At 39.0% G+C, this 13,991-nt stretch overlaps 1 protein-coding gene and 1 pseudogene across 5 annotated transcripts in view; one reads left to right on the forward strand and one right to left on the reverse strand.

Moving 5' to 3' along the window:
- The window catches only part of ENTPD7 (ectonucleoside triphosphate diphosphohydrolase 7), a 40,858-nt gene that overhangs the window by 16,380 nt on the left and 10,487 nt on the right, over positions 1–13,991 (forward strand). For all 5 annotated transcript variants that reach the window (XM_032607915.1, XM_032607918.1, XM_032607919.1 and 2 more), the window contains 4 exons: positions 3,227–3,330; positions 5,217–5,273; positions 7,681–7,814; positions 11,778–11,944. In XM_032607915.1, coding sequence (XP_032463806.1) covers positions 3,227–3,330; positions 5,217–5,273; positions 7,681–7,814; positions 11,778–11,944 — 462 coding nt within the window. The remainder of the gene's footprint in view (positions 1–3,226; positions 3,331–5,216; positions 5,274–7,680; positions 7,815–11,777; positions 11,945–13,991) is intronic.
- On the reverse strand, positions 12,969–13,540 carry LOC116741889 (annotated as a pseudogene).

The raw sequence follows: 13,991 nt of genomic DNA on the forward strand, positions 1-13,991 counted from the left end.
TCTGAAAGGCCTTCTAGCTCCTTGTTTTCCCATACATCTTGATCTTTAAATTTTTTTTTTTTGGTTTGTTTTTACTTATTTTTAAAACTAAAGTTTAAAATGTTATTGCTAGAACCTTACAGCATTAAAGGAAATCTTAAAATCAAAACAAAGAAGTTATAATTCTACTGCCCTATCAAAACTGTTTCATTTTGTCCTATTCCTTTCTCTCTGTATATATCTATGTGTAACTTCTACAAAATTGTAATCATACTACACGTGAAATTTAGAATTTTTGTTTTTGACATAAGTAATACATCATTCAAACTTTTAGAAACCATGTGAAGAGTATGGATGACATAGGTGGTGCCACATCACAGGGCTGTGAGTGGACTAAGGTCTCAAAAACAAGGAAGGAGGGTGGAGGGCCAGAGAAAAAGCTGACTCGGAGGTCAAAAAGGCAGAGCCAACCAGCAGGGTGATGAAATGGCCACATTTTGTGTGTCTGGAGCAAAGGAGAGGATTGCCTCATCTCCTGGCACTGCCCAGCCTTTCCTCTGTTTGTCAAAGAAGTTTCTATTTAAACAAAATCAACTATGTAGCTCCACCCCATTTGTCTAAGATGTTCCCTGTCATCGTGGAAGCTCTGAATATTAGTATTTATTTTATCTTAAGAATTTTTAAAGAACTTGCCTTTAACTTTTTTTTTTTTTTTTTTTTTTGCGGTACGCGGGCCTCTTACTGCTGTGGCCTCTCCCATTGCGGAGTACAGGCTCTGGACGCGCAGGCTCAGCGGCCATGGCTCACGGGCCCAGCCGCTCTGCAGCATGTGGGATCTTCCCGGACCGGGGCACAAACCCGTGTCCCCTGTATCGGCAGGCGGACTCTCAACCACTGCGCCACCAGGGAAGCCCTAACTTGTTTTTTGATCAGCTCTTTTAATAATGCCTAGATCTACCCTGGGCTTATGAAATCATTGCTACTTCTAAGGTAGCTATAGTTGTTGACGTAAGTGTAACAATCACTGCAAGACCCTGTTTTGTATAATTAATGCTTTGTTAATTTATTAGCATTTGTGAGCAATATTCAAAATGGGTTTGAATCCCCTGGACTGTATTTTGGATTTATTAGCACTAGGTTTTATTTTTTTGCCGAAGGCCTAGACTAACAGAATTTGTTCCACTGCCTTTTTAGTTTGTGATGGAAATACCTTTAAAGAATTACGAAGTGATAATTTAAGAAAAAAAACTTTATTATGGGAAATTTCAAATGCATATAGAAGTAGAGAGAATGATGTAATGAATCCGCATTTACTTGCTACCCAGCTTCAACAATTGTCAATGTTTTGCCATAAAATGTTTTTTTTAATAAAGAAACAATATTGAATTTTAGAAAATGAAAGTTCTGTCCTATCCTGTGTAATACATGAAGAGTGTTTTGTTTATTAACATAAATTGGGATCATATTATATGTACTGTTTTGTAACCTGTTGGAACTCAAAATATATTGGGCATCTTTTCATGTCAATACATATAGATATAAATTGACCTCATTTCTTTTAATATCTGTGTACTATTACATTGCGTGACTATCCCATAAATTATTTAGCCAGTCACTACTGATATACGTGCATTTAGGTTATTTCCAGTTTTTCATTGTTATAAATAATGCTGTAGTATTTTTTCTCTCTGTATTCTTATCTGATGATTTCATTGCAATAAATGTCTTAAAATGTAGTTGCTGGGTCAAAGGTTAAGCACATTAAAAACTTTGATACCTAGTCCCAGATTGCCCTTTAGAAAGGTTGTACCAGTAATTTATATTCCAAACAGCAGTGTGTGTTGGTACCCATTCTTCCATGTCATCACCAAAACCAGCAAGCCCTCTTCTTTGGGTAGTTTAGAACCATATCCAATAAGGAGGGCAAAATAGCACCTCTAGTTCCCCATATGAAATTGTTATCATAAAAATTTCTTGTGTATAACAATGACGTTATATATTGGAAGATTATTACTTTAAATGTAATTTTCACTTTCAAGTGCTAATAACATTCTTCACCAAGTCATGCTGGCAACCAGGATAGCCAGCAGAATATTTTTGTAATGAGTAATTTTAAAAATCCAAGATAATTGCTCTTATTTTTAACGAGCATTGTCTCTAGATTTATATGATTAGTTCTAGCTTTGTTTCTTTGCTTGTTTTTATCTGATAATACTAATAACATAAAACTTTAGAGGACAAAACAGCGCTGTAGATACTAAGCTTCAAGCGTCATCCCCAAATTATGACCTTTGGATTTTGATCCTGGTCTGGGTTTTCCAAATGATAAAGATTTTTATAAAGAAAAAAAATCAACCTTGAAATATGGAAAAGGAGGTTTAAAAGTTCATTGTTAATGTAAAAGATCATGTAAAAATTTGTGGGCCAAACAGTGCTTCTTATGTGGTGATGTGAGACACTTTTTCTGTATTGTGTGAGATCTAAGGATGAGATTGTGTTCCTCAATTTAACAGCTTCCTTTCATAGTGGTTAGGAATAACGTAATTACATCTGTTTTATAGATTATGAAACTGTGTTTCAGTTTCCTGTAGCTTATCCATACTTAGCCTGTGAGAGGCATAGAACCATAGTCTCATCTTTTAATACTATTTGAATTGTAACATTGTATAAAGGATAAGTATTACTGTTACCATATTGCCTTTTAAGAAGGAGGCTATACTTTTTTTTAAAATAGATCTTTATTGGAGTATAATTGCTTCACAATACTGTGTTAGTTTCTGTTATACAACAAAGTGAATCAGCCATATGCATACATATATCCCCATATCTCCTCCCTCTTGCATCTGCCTCCCACCCTCCCTATCCCACCCCTCTCAGTCATCGCAAAGCACTGAGCTGATCTCCCTGTGCTATGCTGCTGCTTCCCACTAGCTAACTATTTTACATTCGGTAGTGTATATATGTCGATGCTACTCTCACTTTGGCCCAGCTTCCCCCAACCCTGCCCGCCCCGTGTCCACAAGTCCATTCGCTATGTCTATGTCTTTATTCCTGCCCTGAGGAGGCTATACTTTTGAGTAATTTTAAACCTTTGAAATCTCGAAGGGGGTACCAAACAGAAGCAGGGATCAAGTGTCTTGGGTACGTGAACAGTGAGGTCTAACAAGGCTAAGTAGAAGGTCAAGTTGAGGTTGTTTGTGAGAAGAGAGTTTAACCATTAACTCAGGTTTTTTGTTCTTTATTGCAGGAAGCAGTTGGCTATCTTGGCTGATCTAGTGAAAGATTTACCTCTGGAGTTTGACTTCCTCTTTTCTCAGTCTCAGGCAGAAGTGATCTCTGGGAAGCAGGAAGGTATTGGGCCTTGAGGAGTAAAAGCTTGCACTTGGGGTTTGTAGTTTTGGGGTGGAGTTGAATGCATGTTCTCATGTAGCCCAAATGTGGCCTGTATGATGAATTATGTTTCAATTTCTTGAAAAACAGAAAATCTTTTGTCTTCTAGTTGCAGTTCACATAAAGGAAAAGGTTCACCTTTTTCAATCTCAGTATTGCCTTTTTCAGTCCTAAAATTCCTGTTTGGTTTTACTCCATTTCTTTGCTGGGACTTTCTATCTTTCCATTCATTGGAAGACTGCTCTTATTTCCTGGCTGTATAGCTGCTTTATTTGATAATTCCAACACCTGTGTCATCTCAGGGTTGGCATCTTTTCCCTTGAGATTGGAAAGGTTGAGATTTTCCTAGTTCTTTGTATGACAAGTCATTTTTTTTTTTTTTTCTTTGCGGTACACGGGCCTCTCACTGTTGTGGCCTCTCCCGTTGCGGAGCACAGGCTCCGGACGCGCAGGCTCAGCGGCCATGGCTCACAGGCCCAGCCACTCCGCGGCATGTGGGATCTTCCCGGACCGGGGCATGAACCCGTGTCCCCTGTATCGGCAGGCGGACTCTCAACCACTGCACCACCAGGGAAGCCCTGACAAGTCATTTTATATTGTATCCTGGATATTTTGAATATTACATTGTTAGACCCTGGGTCTTGTTTCAATCATAAAGAGAATGTTAATTTTTGTCTTAGCAGACTGGTTAGGTTCAAGCCTTAAGTTCTGACCTGGCTTCTGTGGGCTGTGATTCTGCTGATTCATTTTTCAAAGCTTTGGCATGGCTATTTGGATTTGTCCCATGTGTGTGCCAGCCAGTGGCCCGTCTGAACCTGGGCACAGCCCCATACAAATGTGTTGACTAGCCAGTATGTCAGTTCTCAAAAGCTTTGATATGTTGTTTAGAGTCAGATCATGCATGTGAGTCCAGGAGTTCCTACACCAGTTTATTCCCCACTCTCCACAGTCTCCCCAGTACTTTCTGGTTCCCTGAGGTTCACTTTCATGGTCCTTAGGTCAGAAAGCCAGGGATTTAATTTGCCCACTCTGCCATGCATTTCCCATGACTGCATCTATATCCAAGGCTAAGTGGTAGAGGACGAAGGGAGAAAAAAAAAGCAATAGGGATTTGCCCCAGCTCTTGAGGCTGTAGCTGCTCTGGTCAGAAAGAAGGATTCACATCTCTCACATGCCTGGTTTAGGCATCTACCCAGTCTCTACCTCTGCTGTTGCAAGATGGCCTGGGGTAGGAGAGAACAGAATTTTTAAAAAAGCAAGGAATTTCTTGCCACTCTTTCTGAACCTTTGGAGTCCCCTTTTCTGATCCTTGGACCACAAAGCAAGGTCTTGAAGTTCTTTCTGTCCACATCTGGTGTGTACTTTTGTATTTCAAGCTGATTTTGAGTCCAGGCCAGGTAGTATCTGAGGGGGAAAAATGGGAAACTCACTGTGGTTTTGGTGGTACTTTAAAGTCTGATCTCTGTCCCAGTGTGCCCACTATCATTTACTTTCAGAGTTCTCAGAAAGCTGCTCCAAATATTCTATCCAGAGTTTATACTTGTAGTCAGTAGGGAGACAGGGTGAGTGTGCTTGCCCAGAACTAGAACTCCAAGATTTTTATCTTTTTACATTTATTTTTATACATTAATTCCTATTCATTGTAAGAAATTTAGAAAATGCAAATAATTTTAAAAGGGAAAAACATCACAAGATAAAAGATTTTAAATTCATACACTGAGAGTGTGGAATAAAATACTGTTATCACTTTTTTTCCAAGAAAAGGAGGAAAAGAGCAGCCCTGGGAGAGGTATATACATGCTATAGCAGTAGAGAATTAAGCAAGGGCTTTTATATTTCCTACTTAGGGGTTTATGCATGGATTGGAATCAACTTTGTTTTGGGAAGATTCGACCATGAGGATGGTGAGTAGTATTGTCTTCTTATGACAGCTCTAAGGGCTGAAGGTTTATGTCATAACCTATCAGTAGCATGTAAGTGCTAATTTTGAGTTTTCTTTCTTTTTTTTTCTTTCATTTTTCAAAACTTAAGATGCTTCATTTCCCAGTCGTAATTTGCTTTCTTTTATTTCTTTTTAACTTTTTAATATGGAAAGTTTCAGGCGTTCACAAAAGTAGAGTAATTAATAAAATGAACCTCCATGAACCCATTACCTAGTTTCAACAGTTGTTAACAATTTGCCATTGTTTTGTTCCCACACTCCTTCCATACAACACAGGTTTTTTTCCCTACTGGATTTTTTAAAAAATATCTTTATTGGAGTATAATTGCTTTACAATGTTGTGTTATTTTCTGCTGTAACCCTACTGGATTTTTAAAAGCAAACACCACACATAATCACCTTGTCTTCATGTACTTCAATAATACCTCTAATAGATAAGGAGTTTCAAAACAAACCAACAAAAATATCCACAGTTCCATTTTTATTTGATTTTTTTCTTTTTTTTTTTTAAATTGTTTTGCTGCACCATGCCATGCAGCTTGTGGGATCTTAGTTCCCCAACCAGGGATTGAACCTGGGCCCTCAGCAGTGAAAGCATGGAGTCTTAACCACTGGACAGACAGGGAATTCCCCCTCAGTTCCATTTTTAAACTTAACAAACTTAACAATTCCTAATATCATGTATTGATAACAACCATCTCATGCCTAGGTAGAGAGTTCCCCGATTGTATCAAGAATATTTATTTGTAGTTGTCTTGTTCAGATCAGAATCTGAACATAGATCACAGATTACATTTGATTGATAGGTCTCTTTTAATCTGTAACAGTTAACCTTCCCCCCAAACTCTTTTTTCCAAATCATTCAACAAACAACAACAACAACAAAAACCCAACAACCAAAAAACAACCAAAACTGGGTCACTTGATGGAATGAATTTGCCACATTCTGGCTTTGGTTGACTGAATCTTTGTGGGATCTTTAACATGTTTTTCCTCCCCTCCCCCGCTTTTGTTCTGTAAACTGGAGGTTAGGTATAGAAGCTTGATTAGACTCAGATTCAGTTCTTTTGGCAAGAATAAATCGTAGGTGGTGCTGTTCCCTGCTGTATCACATCAGGAGTTCTGCAATATCTGGTTGTCTTACTTTTAGTCATGTTAAGACTGAACAGGTGTTCAGGATTCAGGTATTGTCAGTCTGATCTGATCTGTTATAAAAATTTTCTATCCACTTTTCACCTAATGGTTATAGCAGCCAATTGTGATCATTACTTAGATTTGTTTTCTCATTAGAGGTTGCAGAATGGTGATTTTTCTAATTCTGTCATTCTTTCTGCATTTAACAGTTAGGATTTTTATATAATGAAATTTTCTTCATTAGCCATTTGGTTATCCTGAAATATAGTTCCTACGGGAAAAACAGAATGAACCCTTGATTCTTTGCTTTTATTTATCAAGTTTTTGAATAATGAGCTGGTGTCCTAGCAACTTCCGAAGGTAACCAGTGAATTTTTTTTTTCAGTATCCTTATGAACTTGCGGATTTTAATTTATCTGATGCATTGCAGTCCATCACATCATTATTCTTTTTGGTGCTCAAATTTTACCATCATTGGCCGGTAGGAGCACATTTAAGTTGGCTCTTGTACCCTTTTAACATGATCCCGGTAGTCTTTTCTGTTTCCCTGGCATATTGGCATACGATGGTATTCTATGCTCATCTTGTATTTTTTCTACTCTTAGACCCTAGCATCAGCCATTTTTTTTTAAGGAGCCCTTGTTTCTTTTAGTGGAAAATGATGTTTAGAGATTGTGGTCTAGACAACAGCGGTGCTCATTGCTCCTGGATTATCATCGCTTCTAGGCCTTTTCAGTGGACAGAGCTAGGAAATTGTATTTTTTTAAAAAGAAAAATAAATCATGATCTCATAGTGATAGTTTTGATTCATATTTAAGATTATAAGATTATTGTTTAATTTCTTTGATTTTATATTAAAATCAAATCCTTTTTCTCTTATGCTGAATATTTGTTCCTAAAGCTATTTACATAAACATTTATTTAACTTTATTTCATAATATATGTTTAATTGTTTAAAAATAATAATACCAATAATGTATTACCAATAAAACTACTGGAATGCAGTTTATTTGTTTCTTTTGTCATTAAGATATATTCTACAAGAGATACATAGTCAAAATACCATGTTTTAAGTCACTTAAAGTAATTCTTTGTATAATATATAGTTGGTACAGTTAGATTAATTTATCTCAGTTTGCTTTCAATTTTTTAAGGGATTTCTGGGGTTTTTTTCCCTTTAAACTTAATTTTGGCTTTTAATTACTAGACCCCTCCTGTTCTCTTATTTATTTCAGAATCAGATGCCGAGGCTCCCCAGGAATTGGCAACAGGACGCAGAAGGACAGTAGGGATACTGGATATGGGAGGAGCCTCTCTCCAAATTGCTTATGAAGTTCCTACCTCAACTTCTGTCCTTTCTCCACAACAGGTATTTTACCTTTTGGGGGAATTCAGTGGCTAGGAATGCCAGTCTTTGAGAAGGAAGGGCACTATGTTTGGACTTAGACCAAATGGCCTGGGTCCAAATGTTGGTTCAGACCATTGCTAGCTTGTGTTGCCATCTTGGGTTGGCTACCTCTCTGAGCCTCAGTTTCCTCGTGTGTAAAAAGAGAATAATAATAGTATCTACTTCATAAAGTTGTGAGGATGAAGTAATACCACGTGTATAAAGCACTTAGCAAGCTGCCCAGCACGTAATAACGTTTAATACATTTTAGCAATTACAACTATACTACTTATCTGGAAGAGTTGCCTGAGGATTAAGCATGATAATATAAATCCTGGAGTACAGTATTTATTACATACGTGTTAATTAAACGTTATTCCCTTTCCTTTACTGATGATTCCATCCTTGTGCTTCTGTTATTCCTTACCTGACTAGAATGTAAAAATGTATTTTGAGGGAGAAGTTTCATCATACAGAGGAAAAAGAAATAAAACATTTTTTAGCACCTAGTATGTGCAAGAAATAAGACATGTTACACTGCCCCCAAAAGCTTATAATCTATCAGTGGAGACAGCCTGTGATAACAGGCAGACCACGACAGTGTTGTAATTTGATCTAAACCAGGGTTTCTCATCGTTGGCACTATTGGCATTTGGGGCTGAATAAGTCTTTGTTGTGGAGGGCTGTTCTGTGCGTTATATGATGTTTAGCAGCATCCCTGGCGTCTCTCAGGTGCAGCAACGCCCGTACTTCCCCCAAACTCCCAGTTTTGACAATTAAAAGTGTCTTCAGACATTGCCAGATGCCCCTGGGGGTGCAAAATCACCTCTGGTTGAGAACCTTGGGTCTAAACAGAGAGCCACAGCAATGTGGGAACTGGCAGGGTCAACCCCATTTGCAAAGGCTTGAATAGGAGCCTTCCATGCTGCCTTTGTGGAAAGTAAGGTATTTACCTGGGCCTTGGATGATAGCAGGCTTTTGCATAGTGGAGGTTGAGGGAAGGCCATCTGCCTGGAGGTGACAGTATGCACAAAGGCACAGAAAACAGCAAAGAGCCCAGAATGTCCAGGTGATGATGAATAGCCTGTTGCAGTATGGGATTTTCAAGTGTGGTAATAGGGAAGGCTGGGAAGATAAGATGAAGTTAGATCATAAGGAGTCTTGGGTGCCATGCTAGGGGATTTGGCTTTTTTATGTGTAGACAGTGGGGAACCAGCAAAGGTTTTTGAGTAGGGCAGTCATATGGGCCTAAGTTTCATCATCTGTGAAATAATTAAACTCCGAAGGTCCCCAGCTCTGAATTTTGTGACTATATGTTAATTGTGTGACTGAGTTCCAATCTATTTTATTTTCTTTTTCTTTTTTTTTTTTAAAGTGAAAGCTTTGCTTATCTGCGGGTGCCTGACTTACATCCTCCCCTATGTGACAGAGGATGTCACAAGCCTGCATCTGACATTAATTAATTAATTTATTTTTGCTGTGTTGGGTCTTTGTTTCTGTGCAAGGGCTTTCTCTAGTTGTGGCAAGCGGGGGCCACTCTTCATCGCGGTGCAAGGGCCTCTCACTATTGCGGCCTCTCTTGTTGCAGAGCACGGGCTCCAGACGCGCAGGCTCAGTAGTTGTGGCTCACAGGCCTAGGTGCTCCGCGGCATGTGGGATCCTCCCAGACCAGGGCTCGAACCCGTGTCCCCTGCATTAGCAGGCAGATTCTCAACCACTGCACCACCAGGGAAGCCCCCCAATCTATTTTTTAAGAAAATAATTTTGGTGTCAGGAGAAAAAACTGTAGGTTGGGGAACCTTGGGTGAGAAGTGCTAAAGAGCTAAACTAGACAGTGTAAGTGGAAATGGAAGGGAGGGGACAGATTTCAAGGGATATTTTGGAGTAAAAAAACAGTGTAACGTGGTGATGTGGGTAGGGCAGGAAGGGATGGCCAGATGCTAAGGGTCCAGCTTAGGTAACTGGAAGGGTGAAGAACCTAGTCACTGAGAGAGAGAGACCACAGGGGAAAGGGCAGGGTTGATGCTAAGCACACAGGTATGGTTTGGGTGAGAGTATCTTTCTGGTCTCTAGCTCTGAAGTCCTATCACCAAGCAGTTCAATTTTGGGTATGTTGAAAATGTGGGTTTGGCATTCAGAAGAGATTGTCTGTGGTGGGGTTGCAGATTTGGGGAACTAGGTCATGAGACTGTTTAGTCTATATTTGTTAGTATGTATTCAACAGGTAAAATGAAGGCATGGTTCTGATACTAAGGAATAAGTGACAGGTGGCATTGAGCCTTAACGTCTTAAACAAATGGCTTTTTGTGTGTGTGCAGACTTAGAAAGCAACACTGGTATAGAAAGTATATTTGCAAGCAACAAATTAGATGTGTACATAGCAATATAATGGATCTTTGTGCTTAGTAAAGAAAGGAAAGAAACAAAGAGACATAACACAATAGTACTTTAAACATTTTAAATAATCCTAAATATCTAATTTTTTGTACCGTTCACAAAGTTGTGCAATCACCACTGTCAAATTCCAGAACATTTCATCACCTCAAAAAGAAGCCCCGGGCTTCCCTGGGGGCACAGTGGTTGAGAGTCCGCCTGCTGATGCAGGGGACACGGGTTCGTGCCCCGGTCCGGGAAGATCCCACATGCCGCGGAGCAGCTGGGCCCGTGAGCCATGGCCGCTGAGCCTGCGCGTCTGGAGCCTGTGCTCCGCAATGGGAGAGGCCATAACAGTTACTCACCATTCCCCTCTCCCCAGCCCCGACAACCATTAATCTTTCTGTCCCTATGGATTTGCCTATGGAACCATAAAATATGTGGCCTTTTATGTCAGGCTTCTTTCATTTAGCAAAAGTTTTCAAGGCTTATCCATGTTGTAGCAGATATCAGTACTTTATTCCCTTTTTGGCTGAATAACATTCCATTGTGTGACCATGACACATTTTGTTTATCATTCATCAGCTGATGGACATTTAGGTTGCTTCCAGTTTTTGGCTGTTATGGATAGCGCTGCTATGAGCACTCATGTAACATTTTTGTGTAGACATGTTTTCAGCTTTCTTGAGTATATACCTAGGAGTGGAAATGCTGGGCACAGTAGCATTTTCAGAAATTTAAAATAAATACATTCAAAACAATCCCATTTTGCAACAATACATGCAAACACTACATATTAAGCACATTAGAATGATTGCCTGTGGCAAGAGCCAGAATGGCAGTGAGTATGAGGATAAAAGGAAGTAAATAAATAAAATAAAAGTGGGACTTTGCCATGATAGTGTGCCATGAACTGAGGAATATGACTAATTCAACCTCTGTACCTGAAGTCAAAAAAAAAAACAAAAACAGAGGTACAATAAAATTGAACTTTTCTAATCCTCACATCTGTCACAGGGAATATTAAGGCATCTTAAATAGTTTTAGAAAAAGCCATAGAACAGATCTCATGATGATCTCTCAAATTCCTTAAATTTATTTGTCAAAGGATTTTTTTTTTTCTTTTTGGCTGAAGTAGAAAAGGATAGCAAAGGGAGACACACCAGGCTTCTGCCTCAAAAAACTAGGGAGACACACCAAGCTTCTGCCTCAAAAAACTATGTGTCTCCGGATTTTTTTTTTTTTTTGATTATAAAAATAGTACATTCCCATTTTGGAGAATTGGAAAATCAGAAAAGTACATGCCAGATAATGACATCATCTGTAATGATTCTACCTTCTGTCTAACTACAGAAAGTATTTTAGTCTCTAATTTGTTATTTAGTCTCTGATTTGTTCCTTTTTGTATAGTCTTGTCATTTTATGTCTTTGTTTAAAATAATTCTGTGAGGTTGAAAGAATGCTACAAGACGTTTTAAAGAGTAGTCGTAGCAGATGAAATCTAGTGTATTAGAATGTCATACCTTTCTAGAAGTCAACCGAAAGTAAAGTTCCCTTTACATCGTATTACAGGAAGAAGCTGCGAAGATCTTGCTGGCCGAGTTCAACCTGGGCTGTGATGTGCAACACACTGAACATGTGTATAGGGTTTACGTCACAACCTTTCTGGGATTCGGGGGCAACTTTGCCCGGCAGCGCTATGAAGACCTTGTGATGAATGAAACTCTTAACAAAAACAGGTATGTTTGACATGGGATCTGTGATTCTGAAATAGAATGTTGTCAGGCTGCAGATATTAGGAAAAAATGGTTACATCCTACTAGATAGATACGTCCTTGCTTCCTCCTTTCTGACCACCCCTGCCAATGGGGTAGCATCTTTTAGAGACCCTCTATTAGTAGTCCCACTTGATCTGCTTGAGAGTGCCTTCTACTCTTTGTTATTAAGACTCAAAAATGTACAGTGGCTTATTGTGGTGACTTCTTGCTGCGCCCATCTTCAGACATGGTACCACAGGATAAGTGAGATCAATTAAGTCACCAGTTTAAGTTGTGCAGTGCAGTGTAGCTACTGGAAGTTCATTTTATCAATACATGGAAATGCGCAGGACATGTTTTCTGAATTACAGTGGAGTTGCATCTTACGTGGGACTTAAGGTTCCATAATGTGCATAAAAGATTAAAAGTATCTTAATCAAAATTAGCCTTTAAAATAGTAGTTAAAACTAGCCTTTAAAATATTCTCTTTAAGTCCAGAATCGACATTTTTTCCTCTAGCACTGGACAGACCACTGATTCTTCATTGTGTACCAGATGAAGTATTTAGACCATAATGTACAAATAGTTGTGGGTTTTTTAGCACTGAAAATTATTTTTATCATTATGCACATTAAAGGAAAGCATAATAGAGAGCAGAGTTCTTTTCCACCATAAAACTATTTACCCCCATTTGTTTAGCTGGAAACAGTGGCTTGAAGAGCTACTGGTTTATCCCGTTTGTAATAATTTCTCTACAGTAGTCAATTGCCTTCTATTGGGAGCATGTTAAAGAAAATATTGTCTCATAAGTGTTTTTTGTTTTTCTGAGTCTAAACTCCTAAGAGTAGAATCCTGTTATCTGGATGATTGATGAAGGCATTAAAACCAAGCAGTGTGTTTGTATTCTGAAAGTACTCTTAAATCCATACAAGTGTTGCTTGGGTTATGGAGTTCAGATCACTCCTGCTGACACTACGGCATCTGAAGAACAATTACTATGAAAGTTTCACGCCAACTTTAGCCACTGTGCTTCCTCTTCCATTTCCTTCCTTTGTTGTTTTGCTGCTCTTTTATCTCTGTATCATGTTTTTTGCTGCCTCGGAAGAGGCTGCATCTTCTTCTCATGCATTGGTATTTCTTTTTACCATGTATCTGAGTTACCTAGTTCAGAAGATTGATTACTCATCTTGTGTATCTGCTAATCTGTAGAGAAACCTGTGCTTCCTGGGGTGTTAAAACTTAATGTTTCTCTCTTTTTAATAATTTTCTGAGTTTTCCTTATAGGTGGTGTCACATCTTTAAAGTAGGTTCCACTTGTTCCAAAGCATTTTGTTGTGTTGCCACATTACCATTCCCTCCTTCAGTCTCTACACTTGTGGGTGCATCTTCATCCCAGGAAGTCCACTCTTCAACATTTGTCTTAGGAACTGATGAGTAATTAACTGTAGTTGGCCAAGTTATTTGGTCTCTACTTAATTTCCATCTTTGGCCAGATCTGCATATTAATCTCTTTAGGAATGAGAATACTGTTGCTAGACAAGTACAGACTTTAGTTAACCAGAGCTGTGTGATGGCCATGGTGGGAATCAAAACCTGCCCCTCCCTTCCCCCTCAGAGCTGGGCATGTACTCGGTCACTTTTGCCACCCATCGCCACTGCACCACTGCCATGGCCCCTGCACCACTGCCATGGTCCCTGCCTCAGGACACTCCTCAGCCCTTCCCACTTCACCTCCTCCCAGTTGTTTTTTTAAACATTAGAATTGCGCTCAGAATGGTGAGATCTTTTCACTTTTAAGAGGCAAATGGGAATGAAGACCAGAGGGAGAACAGCAGATTCACATCTCCAATTTCACTATACATTGGGAAATATACATGTTGACTAAAAGGTTGAACAAAATCACTGCCATATTTCTTTCTTTTTCTAAATTGAATTTGCATAATTTAAATGTTCACGTGACACAACTACGTGGTAACACTCCATCCTTGTTTTTAGGGGTGTCACGTAGAAGAATAACAAGATATCTGGG

The sequence above is a fragment of the Phocoena sinus genome, chromosome 16 (genome assembly GCF_008692025.1).
Source record: "Phocoena sinus isolate mPhoSin1 chromosome 16, mPhoSin1.pri, whole genome shotgun sequence".
Lineage (NCBI taxonomy): Eukaryota > Metazoa > Chordata > Mammalia > Artiodactyla > Phocoenidae > Phocoena > Phocoena sinus.